The sequence below is a fragment of the Balearica regulorum genome, chromosome 19 (genome assembly GCF_011004875.1).
Source record: "Balearica regulorum gibbericeps isolate bBalReg1 chromosome 19, bBalReg1.pri, whole genome shotgun sequence".
Classification (NCBI taxonomy): Eukaryota; Metazoa; Chordata; class Aves; order Gruiformes; family Gruidae; genus Balearica; species Balearica regulorum.
The window spans coordinates 3,317,295-3,332,990 of NC_046202.1; the positions used below are offsets into that span (position 1 = coordinate 3,317,295).

Sequence of the window (15,696 nt, forward strand, 5' to 3'; positions counted from 1 at the left end):
TTTCTGTAATTACCTTGTTATTCCTTTTAGGAGTCTTTGCGTGGTATTTTTATGTAGGATACGACTTATGGCTAGCATATCTTTCTTAGTAAGTGTGAGAGCCCTCTTCTCCCAGCATTTGAACCAGAACTGGTATTTTTACAGCTGTTTTGTAAGCCAAAACTTGCTGCAGCTGCTGAGGTGGTGGCAGAATAAAGACAAGACAGTTCCTCTCCCTCCTCCCAAGCCCAGCAGCCCGAGAGAGCCTTTTGGTATTTTGCTGATTTTTCCAGGGGTGATTTTAGGAGCACGCAGCACTGCTCCTAAAGCCTGGCTTGGCTGGGGGAAGGCGCGAGTCTCCGCTCGGCTCTGCTGTTGCCTTCGTGCCCCTCGGTCTCTGCTCCAGCTTTTCCATCTGAGCCCCGGGGAGGCCGGAGCGCCCTGAAATCCCCGAGATACAGCCTTACGTGAGTCCCGTGACCCTCGCGTTAATGACGAGCTGCAGCTCGGGTCGTGGCGCAGGGCACGCCGCGTGCTCGGTGGCCAGTCGGACAGCGTGCCACCGCCCCGCTCCCACCCCGGGGTCCCACTGCCGGGGTTTGTTAGGCTGACACTGCTCCCGTCTCTGCTTGCCCATAGTGCAGATCTGCTGAGCATCTTGCATTCGCTCTTTGAAAGTTTGAGCCTTTCGTGATCTTAAAATGATGTGCGGCCAATTTACCGGCTCCCCTTCCTGCCCGTGCAGAGCGTTAATGTCACGCTGATGGCGAGGGCATCTGCCGTTCCCTGGATTGCGACAGGACGGTGGCCCAAGTCTTTGCGAAGCTCTCGTAAACTCTGCGTTGCCTTCACCAGGGGAGACGGGAGAGGAGGCTGCAGAATGGAAACCCATTTTTGCAATAAATTGTTAAGCAGTCGAACTGTTAAATGAACATTCCTCATTAGAGAGATACGACGAAGTATGAGTCACCAAACTGCAAAATACGCGTTAACGCAGCAAAACCCCCAGCAATAAATGGAAGGTCAAAAGCTAAAACAATTAAAATGTTCCAGCGTGAGCCAACTCTCTGGCCCTGCAGCTTTCAGCCCCTCAGCCGCAGAGGCCCCTCTTCCACCGTGGGATCTGCTCCTCGTGATGCTTCAGCATCAGGAGGCACAAGTCCTTCGATGGACTCCCAAAGTGCCACCTCCGCCAGCTCCCAGCGCCTTCTCCCACCCCTTCGGATGCCCTATCATTTCCTATCGTCGTACTGTAGTACTGCCATCGTCTCTCGTCACCCCCGTGCGTTTCTCTAACAGAATATCAGACAAATAGTAACCTGATTTCTCTGATAATCTGCCTGGCTATCCACGGAGGAGTCTAAGAGTATCAGGGCTCGGGGCCGTATCCTGCTTAACGGTGATGTTGCTCGCTATCTGATGCTCGTAGTGTGTCTGGTGGAGATGGGCAGGCAGAAAGCAGGATGGAGGGAGGGAGGGCAAGGGAAAAGGAGAAAAAAAAAAACCAGCGGGGATTTTGGCTGGGGTAGGATGTCCCCGATCGATGGGGAGGGAGACTCCCTGGAGCGCGTCCCGTGGGACCGGGTCTGGTGCGACCTCCCTCCCCAGGAGGGAGCAGCGCTGCGGCCAGGTCCCTGGCAATGCTGGGAACAGTTAGTTCTCCTTGAGGTATATATCGTAATTTGTGGTATGAAAAGATTAGCTTTCCTTCCATTCCTAGCCTGCTGTGTCCCCACCATGGATAATATATAAAACAGTAGACTTTTATTCATTAACATTTATGGGAAAATGTTAATATTAAACTGTAAGTGAAAAGCCCTATCTTATTGAATTCTTCTGCTGTGTTATTGGGAGCCTAATTACATTTTGCATTTAAATAAAAACCAGATGACGTTCAGGACGGTCAGGCAAGCATTCTGTAAGTGAGAATTTATCTTGCGATCTGGGTAAACAATGTCTCATCATTTAACAGTTATTATAAATAATGGGTTTTTAAGCACTTTGCTGGGAGTTCATATTGGCTCCACACGGGTTGCACTAAGGGAAAGAGAATTTCAGTGACATCTTCCAGGCATCCGGTGAGGAGGAATCATACTCTGAGCTCACTTCTTAAGCTGCAGCAGTTTCCATCCTCCTCTGTTTATTATTGCTCAATATTGTGTGCACAATCGGCTGACAGAAAAACTAGGAGTAAGAAAAATGACAAATCGGTTGGAAGCGTTTTGCAAACGGAGAAACCGTCTATGCTGCTGCCCCAGCAGGAGTGGAAGGTGTTAAGGACCCCTGCGGAGGGCCGTGCAAGTGGTTTAAACCCCCAATGGCATATTCTTTCTGTAAAAATGGTGCTGAGTAAAAGTTGTGTCTTCACAAAGAATGAAAAAGATGCTGAGGCAAAACGTAAAGACAAAAAGATAACGGACCGGCTGCTTTTTTGCTGTTTCTGCTGGTGCCCTCTTAAATTACATCACTGGTAATTACATACTTGGTAACGCGCGAGCTAATTTAGAAAAAGAGTAGAACTTCTAAAAAATGTAAATAGCTTTTTCTCCACTTCTGTTGTTTATAGTCTGCGTTTCATTCCTGTCGCTTCAGACAAGGCGGCAGTGCTTTTGTTGCTAGCTGGCTTTTAGTCTTTGCTCCGTGTCCCTCAGACATTAGCGAGCGCCTCCGAGATTTCTCCAAGGCATTTCCCGTCACAGGCAGGGAGCAGCTTCCCTGCGGTCTGTCCCGCATCCCGGCGAGGAAGGAATTCGTTTTCCATGCAGACAGAAATAGGTGGTAAGGGGGTGAATTTTTTAAGTGACCATTGGCTGTTGTGCAAAGATACAGAATTTGGGAGTGCCTAATGCTGGCACCCACCCTGTAAAATGGCTGTTCCGGGACATAAACTGTTTACTGCCTTTTTCGACAAGAAGCATTTTATCCCATTTTCCAAGAAGACCCCCACAGCTAAAATACCATCTTTTTTAATTTATTTATTTGTTGTATTTATTTGTTATTTCCTTGGTCAGTGACTTTCTCAGTATCCGCCCAACACATGAACTCTGTGTTTACATCAAAAGCTGATGGTGTTGTGAAAGACAAAGGGTCAGTATCACTCCTCCAACTGTTTCCAAAGATGTTTTTCTGGGAAGGCCGCAGGCAGGAAGGTGCCGGCAGGGTCAGCAGCCAGGACCTGCCCCGTTCCCTCCGCTCCGGCTCGGTGGCACGGCATGGGAGCGAGGAGCCGTGGGCGGCTGGGGACGGCGAGCACGTGCAGAAGCCTGGTCGAGGTGAGCGGGATGGCGACGGTGGCGGTTCCCTACCCAGGTACAGATAGCACCATGGCCCCAGAGAGCGGTGTGCTGCGGAGGGATGCTCGGACGCGTTGCTGTGCTGGGTTTCTCCTAAGGCAGAGCACAGCATTCCCGTGGCCGGCGTCTCGCGTGTGCTCCCCCGTGCCACGCTGAGCAGCTATTCCCCTTGGGCACTTCATCGCCGAGGCCACGTTGTCAGGTGGAAGTGACGTTTGGAGGCGTTAATCCGAAGACAAATGAACCTAGCAGCCTTCTTCCTCAGCTGCAGCCGCAGAGGCAGCAGTGGGCAGATGAATTGTACGGGGACAGATCCCTAAGCTGAAATCTGGGCGTGCTTTTTTTGCCTTCACGCAGGGCTGCTTTTATCCGCACCCTTTCAAAAAAATCTTTATGTTGTGCCAGGATTGCGTTGTCTCTTTGGTTTATCCTTTGGAAATGTGGCTGGTCACCCACCAAAAATGCGAGTGAGGAGTCTGCAAAAGAGCACAACGTGAAGAGCAGGTAGTTATATTAACTTCACTGCCAGATGCCCAAGTAAAAGGCAGAATTTGCACAGCTTGAGATGATTTAAATTGCCTTTTATGTGGGATGCGGCCAGAGGAATGCCTTGGTTTGCCATTAGGTCTTTTAGACTTCACACACGAGTTATCCTCTGCCACGCGCTTGTCCACGGGCTGCAGCTCATTCACACGTTTGGCAGTACTTGTAAGAGTGTAACTAAAAAGACAAAGTATATTAGAACTGATACTTGGAACAAATTTTAAAAGAAGACTTCTAAAAAGTGAAAATGTCAAATTTACTTTTTTCAGCTGCCTTCTGGTTTCACGAGAACAAATGCAAACCGCTGTGCTGAACAGCTCCATTAACAACGGGCCGAATTAAGCTTTGGATGTCATTTTTATCAAGGCTCTTTCATATTTATGTCTAACATCAGAATTTGGAGCTATATAAATAAGACAGAGTGTATTAAGAGCCTCAAGCAATCCTGCAAGAGAGCGAGCCCACAAGGTTGGCTGTTGTTTTTCCAGGCTCGGTTAATACTCAATCTAGGTAGAGACGTGATTTTAAGAGTACTACTGCGAGCTTTGAGTGCTTTGTAAAATTAGGTCTGTGTTTAGAAAATGGGTCTGCTTGAAGCAGCACTGTCAACATAATCTTTAAAATAATTGACTAAATAGACCAAATAAGTTGCGTTTGGAACTAGGATTATTTGGATGGGTTTGGAGTTTCTCAGCAACACTAAAAGCAACGCTGGGAAATGAAAGGAGGAGACCTCCGCTCCTTAGATCTCCACCTGAGCTTTTCAGACTCAAGAGCCTTGAATCATTTAGTTGAGCAGACAAGGCTGAGTCCGCGGTGACATCATTTCGTGAGCTTCAACGAAACTCTTCTGATTTGGAGCAGCTGAGCATCTGCTCCCCCCAAACTTTTAACTTTTCCTTTGAATCGAACCCAAATTCCAGTCCGGTCTAGCTTCCTCCTCAGCATCAATCTGCACCGGGGAGGCAGCCCAGAGCCTCTCAGTAGCTTTCCTCACTCACCCAAAAGGCCACTTCGTGTCAGAAGTACTAGAAGTTGTGCCAGAATTACTTTGCTTTGTAATATTATACTTTTGAAATGAACTCAGCAGTACGTTTGTGTCAGAAGCACATAACGCACATATGCGAGATGCACACGGAGACACGCTCTGAGCGCTGAAGTTGTCCTCTCCTCCAGGGTTGCCTTGTCTTCCTAACTGAGGGTTATTAAGGAGGCCCCATAACGGAGGTAGCATCACAAGAGGGGAAAAAAATTAGATCTTAGACGTGAAAGAAACTGCTGAGGTTTGGAGGGTCAGGCATGTCTGAAATCGCCCACTCAGCGAGGGGCTGCCCAGACCCTGAGATAATCTCCAGATTTGTGGGTTTGACCATCAGGCAGCTCTTCCAGCTCCAGCTTTTTTGCTGGGACTGTTCAGCTGAGCCCAGGCAGGAGGAGGAACCCCCAGGACTCCCCGACCACTCCGGGGGATCACGCTCACGTGCGGTGGCTTTGCCACAGCCACCTTTGAGACAGGACCCCCCACCTCGAGATCTCCAGGGGGAGATGCTTAGATCCACGCGTTGGATCCAGATCCAGATCCAGACCTGCTCTGCATAGAAGCGTGGTGGTTTCAGGAATAGGGATATCTCCTCCAAAACTTCTGAGCAAGATCCAAAGAGTCCGGAGGGTGTAGGACACAAAGCTGGTAGGTGTTGTGAACATGCAGATGACACTGAATTTGTATTTTCCTTTGTGGAGTTGGAGGCTGACAGAGGGGTCACTGTTGAGCAATCCGAGGCACTCCCATAACCCTGGGAATGAGAGACGAAACCCAGGAATTTTAATACAGTGTTTTCTCTGCAAATACTTTTGGTCTGATATACACAGATGTGCTGCTTGCGTAACTGAAGATACAAGATAATTCTGCCTAAATATATTTTAAAACTTGTATACACACAGGCTTGCACAGGAAAGCGTGTATTACATATAAGGTACATTATAGGATTTATAGTAGCAGCATATTGAAACTTTCAAGATGGGGTAGGAGGGAATTCCTTCAAACCCAAACAACCGTATCTGCATAGTCATTTTAAAAACTCTTCGGTAAATCTTGCGGAAGGAGTCGTAGGCTTCCATGATGTGGATGGGCTACAGAAGTTGTTTCCCATAAGCATTTGACTGGTCTAGCTTTTGAAATTTCACATACTGACTCAAATCGGCAGCTCATCCTTCTGAAGTGCCATTTATGTAGGAAAACATCCTAAACCTCTTTACAAAAATATACAGCTCTAGGAAACTTGAGATTATTTTTTAAAAGCACTGCAGTCATTGTGAAAGTGCCTATCATGAAGAATATTCTCCCTCTAAACGCTAGTCCTTTATCTAGTGTACTTTTAACCTTCCATAAAATGCTCAGAGTCAAGTCTGGCAAGATGCCAACATCTTGGGTCTCCTGCTCCACGGACTCGAGTCGTATGGAGCTTTTGGGGTTCTCTTTTTAAAGGAAAAACAAGCTGCTTGCCTTTTTTTTTTTTTTTCTCTTTTTTTTTTTGGTAGACAAAATTCTTTAGATGTTCATGCATGAAAATGTTTTGTCCGTATCTCAACAATCTCTCCATGCCTGAAGTAAACCCAGACATTTATGTAAGTTCAGATGACCTCCCCATTTCGTAAGTGTTAGTTGTTTGGCATCTTCGCATTGAAATAAGGCACGAGAAATGAAATTTGCGGTCTCGGCGGGGCTCTGATGTTCAGAAGGCTCAGTCTTCATTCCCCTGGTTATCTCCTGCCTCCTGTACCTCCTCATCCCCTTGCTAGATCCTGCCACCTTTTTTCCAACTTGCCAGGTTTCATCTCCGAGTGCATGGCGTTAACGAACTCTACGTGGATTCAGCATTAGAGTTATTGTAAGGTAGTTTGACAGTGACTAATATTTTACATAGGCCACTGAATTCTGATTTCAGATAAGTTGTTCAGGCAGTGTTTGCCAGTCTTTTTTACTTTGCAAATTTAATGTAGGTGCTTCTGCTGTGTCTCAACATCTTTCAGGTTGCAGCAGGATGAAAGGGCTTTAATACGGGGATTGGTTTTCAGTGTTCAAATGCTGTGTAGTGTTACGTTTCCTCTTTTGAATGGAGTTTCAAATATCTTTTTTTCAGACTGCTGGTTTAAAAAAAGGAAAAGGAAAAGTTTCTTAGGAGTGGGTCTATCACGGCCACCTAGAACATCGCAGGAATTCTGTCCCCCCAGCTGCCTGCGCTGGTTGTCGGAGCGCGGGGGGAACTGGGACGGGTTAATGGCTTCTGCAGGAGCAGGGTGCAGGGCTTGGGGTTTAACTGGCTTTTAAACATCATCATAATTGTACTAACTTGGAAACGCTATAGGAATATCTAAAGCTGGGAACCAACTTTCTGTCTGTGCTCCCTTTGGAGAGGAGCAATGTAAAAATCCATTTGCCCAGAAATTTCTTTTCAGCTATCTCAAATTAAAAGGAGCTTGGAAAATTAAGAGTTTCAATGAGTATTTGGCGCTGCCATTTCACTACAATTTAATATTAACGATTTTTGCTTATCCGAATACCCAAGTGCGCAGGTTGCCCCGGGGGTGCGGTGTCCCCCCCCGCCCTCGCCGCCGGCGGGTCCCTGCACAGGGCCGCGGCTGCCAGCGGGGCTGGAGCCAGCTCCGCAGGTCCTCGCCTCGGAGCAGCCGCCGAGGTTGGTGGAGATGGATTATAATTAGAGCTCCCTCGTTAGCATAATTGCATTTCATAAAAAAAAAAAAAAAAAAGGAATACCCAAGAAAAACCTACAACTGCAGGAGCAGTGATGCAATTTCCAAGCCTTTGTGTTAGCGGCAGGATTTCTGCGTCCCGGTTTGGTTTACGACCTCCCATCAGCTTTGGAGCCCTTTTCTACCTTGGGCTGCGCCGTGCGTGTCCCAGGCAGCGGCACCGGCTCCCACGGGGACCGGTTGTGATGTTCATAGTAAATGTTCATGCAGAAAGAGAGCCAAAAGTGTCCAGCTGAGTTTGGGATGTTGTCTAAACACTGAAAGATGGAGAGCTTACATGTAAAAGTGCATGTCGGCGTACAGGGGAGCGGAAGCCGCGCGTCGGGGGCCGGTGCGAGCTCCTCCATGGGAGCACATCCCGCTCCCTTCGGCAGCGATCGGTAAAATAAAAATGTTTAACTAATCCATTCACTGGGGAGCGTTGTGTAAATTACAAACAGTTTAAGAGATCCTCAAGACTTCCATTGTGTTGATACAAATTGCCTTTTAGTGTTCGCTTTATATAGGATCCTTTTGAGTGAGAATCCAGATGGCAGAAGCTACATAATTATTATTCATTACAGTTAATAAGTAACACTCGGAAGGCCCAGTCAGCTCTGCAAGTCCCCCATGATAGGCACTGTGCAAATATAAGGGTAAAAAAATAGTCCTTGCCGCAGAATATTTTAGGATTTCGGTTAAAGACAAGAAGGTGTGAAGGGCCCTTACGTTTGCCTGCCCAGGAGCGCAGACCGGGCTGTCGTTTTGAGAGCTCTCGCTACAGGGAGTCTTCTCACTTCTCCTCCAAATGAAGGAAATTATCTTTGATTTTATGATGAGGCTCTAATTTTGGCCTTTTAGCTGTTCATTCAAAAACTGCTCATGGCGGGGGAGAGGTGGTTTTAGGAAGCAGCCCCTTGTTTCTCTTCCCCACCGCTGGAAAATGCCCGTCTGGCATCCTCGTCTCAGGGAGGGGACCGCGCGCGTTCCCGCGCTCACAGCCCCCTTGGTGCACGGCGGAGCCCGAAAAGTTCCCCGAAACAATTGCCGTGAATGACAGAAATGAAATCGAGGAGATTCAAGCCCCGCTGGCCATTACCCCACTTCCTGCATTCCTACTTGTTAATTGTCTAATTCCTAACGAGTCGTCGGGCGTCTGATGGACTTTCTGATGCGTGCTCACTCCGACGCTTCCTTCCCTCCCCTCCCCGGCCTCATCCCTCGCCAGAGACCTTGTTCCTTTAAAAACGCCATCCTTAAAAATCAGAAATACTCAGCCCAGCAAAAGGAAAAGGGAACTTGACATTAGTTGAGCTTGAAAGGCTTGGTGCTGTGAAAAGTGACTGACGTGTGAAAAGAGGCTACAATTAGTTCTTTCCCCGAGCACTCTCCCATTCAGTCCAGGGTCACTCCTTCAGCGAGCTGCGGCTTTGAGGGTAATGCGTTGTGACAGTTTGAGATGATGAAGAATAATTCTTGTATTCAGAGTTGCTGCCGCTTCCCCGCTGCCCTGACACATCAGGCTGCTGTCATTGTATCATTTATCCCGGCTGCGGCTCCGCCGCGCTGCGCGGGAGCCTGGGCAGCCCTCGGTAGGTAAGAGGAAAGGGTCAGCTCTTCCAGCAAATGATTTTGGAGGATATTTGGAAACTGTGCTTAACAGGGGAAAGCAAACAGAGAGAGAGGAAAACCCATTAGAAGAAATAATGCACTGGAGATGAGATTTTTGAGTAGACATAAAGGAGATACCACGGCTTCAAGTGGACCACTACAGAAAGAGCACAAGTAAGAAAGGCAGCATAATTTATGAGTGTTCCGGGCAAAAGAGGGCTATATAGATTTTCTTCAGGCATTGAATTAATGTGCCCTATAAAATGGCCTCACATTTAAGCTTGGCAGGGCTTTATACCTCTCTAGATTTGATGGGGTCCTTTGACAGTTCCTGGAGCTTTCTGGAATTGAGGGTGCAGTCGCCTCACTGGACGGGGGGACGGCACCGCTCCCCTGGACCTGAGGACCGTGGGCTGTCCCCAGAGCAGCCCCTCCTCCTCTTCCTCCTCCTCTCCACCTTGGCAGCCAGCTCGGGGACGGTGGAGAGCGCCCGGGCCAGCAGAACGAGGGGCAGGACCGTCAGGCTGCAGCGTGGCGGTTGGGAATATTAGCAGAAAGAAATGTTTGGTGGGAGGTTTCGGTTCCAATTTCTCATGCGATGCCGCAGGAAGGCTGCGCTGGCGCCGGTCGGCGGGCAGGCCCGCTGGAAGTAACACCAAGCGGAGAGCAACCGGCATTTGCTTCGCAACACCTTTAATGTCCCGTTGCACTTCGAGCAGCATCGGTGTTTCCGCAGCCCCCGAGCGTGCTGGATGCTGCAGGAAGGGGGGTGGCTGCCCCCCGGGCGGGCTGGGGACCCCGGCCGGCCGCTGGCCGTGCCACCTTCCCTCCCTGCTCTGGATCACCGCTCCTCCCCACGCTGGCAGCGGCGAGGATTTCTACCGCTGCTGCCTTCTCCACAGTGGAAAGCGTGTGTGCCCTGAAAATCCCTGTTATTCTGGGACCCTGGGTGATGCCAGCGGTGCCCATTGCTGTTACTGTCAGAAACGCAGGCAGGGCTGTTCCCAGCTCCCCTGAAGTGACTTTCTCCTCATGGCTTCAGCAGATGTTCCTGCTCCTTCGCCTTTTTTCCTCTTTTTTTTTTTTTTGTTTTTAGGGCAGTCAGGACTTTGTGAGTCGTTTCCTCCGGGGACATGGGCAGGTTTTAGTATTTACGTTTCCAGTATTAGCATTTATTTGTATTTGTGTTTGTTTTTCACGGGCTTTTGAAAGCCTCAGGGAGCCATTTATGGGGCCAAAATAATGCAAGTGCTGGGCTTCTCACAGTATTTCATTTCCTTGATGGTGGAAATGCTACAAGAAGAGCAGGTCTCATGTTATTTTGACCCCATAAATAGCTCCCAGAGGCCCCTTTCTTCCTTCTCCCACCCCCCCACCCCCCCCCTAAATCAAATATTTAGGTTTCTGCAAAGCCTGACTTCTCAACCCTGGTTATCTTGCTTCAGCAGAAGCAAATTGTAGTTATTACAAAATAGCCAGAGAGTCTATAAGGCCGAATGGGTTTTATATGATGCACAATTTGTTGGCTACTGTACAAGTTCATTAAAGTGTATCATAAGAGGTTGTTTTACTGGTACATTTAAGGAAGTTAATACATCTCGACAGTATATGCATGGGGGAATGCAGATACAATAACCCTCAGACATGCTGGGGCCAAGTCCATTCCTGGCGTAACTCCACCGAAGTAAACGAAATCACTGGCTGGGCAGCCGCGTCCTGCTCTGCCGGCGGTGCTGAGCCTTGATCCTGTGCAGCCGCCGCTGCTCCAGGCTCTCCTGCCTCTCGTCCCTGTCTTTCTGCAGGGGGATCCCGAGTTTCGCTTCTATTTTGTGTTTTTCAGCAAGCACAGAGGACATCGGTGGTCTGACCGGTTACGTGACACGTCTTATTTCGGTCGGCGAAGTATTTCATCTCCTTTCAGCTGTGCCTCAGGGCTCAGCCGCTCCGTCCCAGGGCAGTGGGAGGGCAGCGCTGCCTGCACTGCCTGCGCTGCCTGCACTGCCTGCCTGTAGGGACCTGCCTCTTCTGACACCCAACAGCCCCACTACGCCGTGGTGGCTCCTTCTGCACTTGCTGGGTCTATCCAGGCATCGGGTCTATCAGATATCGTCCCCCAGTTTTTTAGCCCATATCAGGAAGGGTGTCCCCATGTCATGCAGCCGGTCCCAGTCTTGTCGGAGCTTCCCATGGGAATGGCATCAACGTTCCTGTGCGCGCGCCTCTGCCGTGCCCTGGTCCGCTGGAAGGTCTGGGGGGAAGAATAATAGTTTGCATTAGACTTTTTTTTTTTTTAAATTATATTTTTTATTAATGAAATAGCTGGGGAAAAAATGGACTAATTTGGGGGAATGTAGGAAAATGTGCTGACTGTGGTCCTAGGGGTCATACGTGCAGCGCAGGTAGTCCCTGGTGACCATGTAATGGCTAATTGCACATCTCGTGTGACCCAGCCGTGTACAAGAGCCGGGCTGGGCGAGGGCAAGAGCCCAATTTCCTGAGCACAGCAGTGCTTTCTGCTGCAGCGGTCAGGAGTTTTACAATGCGTTCTTAGGTATCAAAATACATTGCTCGTCTGCCTCGCCATGTAATTAGTTCCAGAGCGAGCGGGTTCGCAACGCGGGGCTGTTTGAGAGCGGCCGGACTCCTTTGCCCAGGGGGACGCGTGCATTTACCATCTGCGGCGCTTGGGAGGGCAGCTCGGACGCAGGAGCTCGCCCGTTTTTTTAGCCTGACCCCCTTCGAACCCAAAGCGGGCTCTGCTCAGGCTGGAGGGCTGGAAAACTTCCCCTCCAGGTCCTCCTGAGCCTTTGCATCTCTTTCACGCTCTCTTTTGGCCCTCCCTGTTGCTAAGGGAAGGGGTTTACACGCCTGACAGCAGCAAGGGGAGCGGCGGGGAGGGAGAAGCGGCCGTGCCGAGCCGGGGCCGTGCGGGACAGCCGGGACGGGACCCCAGCCAGGCCCTGTGCCCACCGCTCTGCCTCCCCGGTTTTTTGTCCTTGCTTTTTCCCTAGCTGGCATCAGTCTCTGCAGTGCCACCCCCTGGCAGTCCCCCGCAGAGGTGACAAGCGCTGCCGGCTGCAGAAATCCCTCAGACCCCAGAAAACCACCCCTGCGAGCCCGAATTCCCCAAAATTCCATCCCGGCAGGGCATGCGATCCCACACAAGTCACCGAAGGACAGGCAGGACGCGGCGTGGCCAAGGACAGGCAGGAGCTGGCAGGAGCCAGCGCTCAGCCCCAAGGGACAGAGACGGCCGCGCAGAAGCCACAGGGACGCGGGGAAACAAGTGCTCCCTCGCTCTTCCCCTCTCCCTTCCTTCGCTACGGTTACTGAAAACACGACATTTGCCTGCAAATCAATTATAGCTTAAAAAGAGAGAGAGCAGTAACCCCGTGAGGAGTTCAGCAGCCCGAACGCTGTTTGGGGAGGCCCAGCCTGCCCGGCGCGGGCGATGGCTGCCCAGCACCCGAGAGCTCTGACGTGGGACGTTTAACCGAAGCCAGCTGTGTGCGGAGGGAGATAAAAGCCCCAAATCAGACAGGATAAGCGCAGTATTAGTGTGGGATACGCCACTCATTTCTGATTTAAATTACTGTTTTTACTTCCTGAACTCATGGGAGAGTAAGGATGTGAGGAAAATGAAGAGGTTTAGACATGGACATTCCTTCACCAAATACTGGCAAGAAATCATGATTAATACAGCTGAGGTCATTATCATCGCTGCTTATAGGGTGACCGGTTTCCTGCTGATTTGTTTTTCGTGTATCCTGGGCAGATTATCTCCATTGCAAGTTACCTCCGCGATCAAGGATTAAATCCCCGAGCCCTCCTTGGCTAGGTGTACGCTCGCCTGGCTGTCAGCCCTGCAGTGCCAGGTACCAACGGGAGCCGCGCAGCGTGCGAGGATGCTGGGGCGCAATGCTTTTTGTTTTAGCGAAGAACTGACTTTCTGCTTTTGCTGTGCACTTTGCATATAGATATGTCCTTGTTTCAGAGTCCTGTTGCAGCAAAAGGACTGTGGTGGTTTTTTTCAAAAGATTAAATATCCCGGTGTGAGACAGAGGCGTGCAAAGATCAGAGGTGCAGTAATATTTAGCCAAGAGCAAAGCGGGCACTGCTCTTCCAGCTCCTGCATCTCCGGCTTCTTCCCATCCCCGTCCGAGCAAAACTCCCGTTGCAGGGACAGGGGAAGCTGCCCGTCTGCTCCAGGGGTTTGCCCCCGCACCTTACATGCGTGACACCACGGCACGCAGCAAACAAGAGGGTTTTTCCTCTTTCCCCTTTGGCAGCAGAGGAATTTGCCCGAAGCTCCTATCCGTGTCCCATCCCCTCCAGCGCAGGCTGCACAGACGCAGCCGACAGAAGTCGCACTTAGGGCCGCGGGTTGCAACTCGCCAGAATATTTCTTGTAGCCTGTCACCGCGTGTCTGGGAGAGGATTCCTGCCGTGTACGTGGGGCTCTGCCTAATCTCACCACTGCATGCCGCCGCTGAGTGCTGGCCGGGGTGATGCTGCCCAGCGGCACTGCTGCACGCTGCCACTGAGTCAACTGTTGGGTTCAAGTGGCTCACAGAGAGGGCACGGTTAGAAACGACGCTCTGCACACACAAAAATCCTCGGGTTTCAAGATTAGGGAGCAATAAAGGCTTTGGGAGGTCAGCGAGGGGAGGAGATGTCTGGATGTGTGTGACCAGGAGAGGGAGAGCCGCTGTCAGGCCTGCTTTCTGTTTTGTTTTGAGGCACAGCTCAGGCACGTAGGAAAGGGGATATTTTTCTCTTTGGCTCGAAAAAGCAGCATTATTTATGTCCGTATGTGCAGGATAAAGGGTTGCGGAAAGTCCCTGGTGTTCCCAAGGTGGAGAACCACGGTGGTTATGCACCGCTGGTAGACATCACCGGTAACCGGTGCTGCTGCCGCTCCCCCTTCCCCGCCATCTCAGCAGCAATGCTGTGGAGGAAAGATGTTTCACCACCTGCCACCGTACCCTTCGCATCCTGCTCAGTTCAGCCACGAGCATCCCCACTAAGGAGCCCTGACATGTCGTGAGTCAGCGGCCTCTTCCCAGGAAAGGGGTGGCTCTGCCGGGCAGCCTGTAATGTCTCCGTCCAGCTCCGCGTGGGCTGGGCTGAGCTGCGAGCCCGGCAGAGAAGTAGAAGCAGGAGCTGGGGTGCCTCTGGAGCGATTCGCCAAATCACCCCAGAAAAGATGGATGACAAGCAAATCCAGCATTAGAGCAATGATACAATAAACCGATTTGTCAGTAAAGCGGCTGTCTACCGGCACTCCGGGTTTATCTGAAACGCTAACCAGGACCTGCTCTCTTTTCCTGTTGCAGAGCTTCAGCGAGAGGGAAGCATAGAGACGCTCAGTAACAGCTCCGGTTCCACCAGCGGCAGTATCCCCCGCAACTTCGATGGCTACAGATCGCCCCTCCCGACTAACGAAAACCAGCCCCTCAGCCTTTTCCCCACGGGATTCCCTTAAATTAGCCAAACATCCGAGGAGAGATCCAGACAGGGTAACGAGCCGCCTCTCCGCCTAAACAATCCCGATGTGTCTGTCACCTGCCAGTTCGCCGCTGTGCTGGATGGTTCTCCTTACCCTGATAAATATTGACGACTCTTAAACCTTCCTGAAACATACTCACAAAAATCTTGACTTTGTGTTCCTGTGCAATATGAAGAGACTCCGTCTTCAATCCTGATAGCTCTGCGGCTTCTTTTTTCGCTGTGTTCAGGAAGAGGTTGGTTGAGGAGAAATATTTCTAAGCCATTTTTGGTCGAGCACATGGTTTCACAACCATTCTCTGCTTTTTTGTGTTGAGAGATGAAGGGAATCTCCGTAACTCGGAGGAGCTCTCGCCGTTTGCGAAAGTGCCCAGCATTAACGAATGAACTGGAGAGAGTGGAAACTGGAGAACTTTCTGTGGACAGGGTTGATAATGTTATTCCTTCCTCGTTGCGTCTCCTTGCTGCCCTCCTTCCCCACTGATACTCATCAATGCCAGGAGTATTACAAATGGAAATGTTTCTTTTTGGTCTTTGGAAGAATTCTCTCTATCGCTCCGGTTTTCTTCTAGTCATGTATTTTAGAAACATACTTAATTGACTAACTGCAGTCACAAATTTCTCATATTTGGTTATAAAAGTTGTTCATTGGAACTCAGATATCTGTCCAGAAATGCATGTGTCATTGAATAAATCTAAGTTAAACAAAAAACTGCATAAATGGCAATGTTCATGGAGTGTTACTGGGCTGGCTGTGGGCTTCGTCTATCTTCCTGGACCAGACTACGTGCATATTTACTAACTTAAGGGCTTTAATTAAAGCCATCAGTGGATGTTATGCAGCCAGTCTAGCTTGGCTTTGCATCCCTGCTTTCTCATCCCTGTGTGCAAGGGCAGGATTTTTAAAAATGGGAGACTTCGATGGTGTGCCTTGCACCCGCTTAGCGCCTCTGAAAATCAACGCCCGTCTCTCCGCTGAGGTGTCTGACCCCAGCTCCAGCTCTTTGCTGCT

The 15,696-nt window shown here is 50.1% G+C and overlaps 1 protein-coding gene across 14 annotated transcripts in view; it reads left to right on the top strand.

Moving 5' to 3' along the window:
* BCAS3 (BCAS3 microtubule associated cell migration factor) overlaps nt 1–15,405 on the top strand; it is a 366,523-nt gene extending 351,118 nt beyond the window's left edge. For 13 of the 14 annotated variants that reach the window (XM_075771147.1, XM_075771145.1, XM_075771159.1 and 10 more), the window contains one exon: nt 14,513–15,405. In XM_075771147.1, the coding sequence (XP_075627262.1) occupies nt 14,513–14,661 (149 nt within the window). In that variant the 3' untranslated portion in view covers nt 14,662–15,405. The remainder of the gene's footprint in view (nt 1–14,512) is intronic. The other variant, XR_012838343.1, reaches the window with a different exon arrangement.
* The last annotated feature ends 291 nt before the right edge of the window (nt 15,406–15,696 follow it).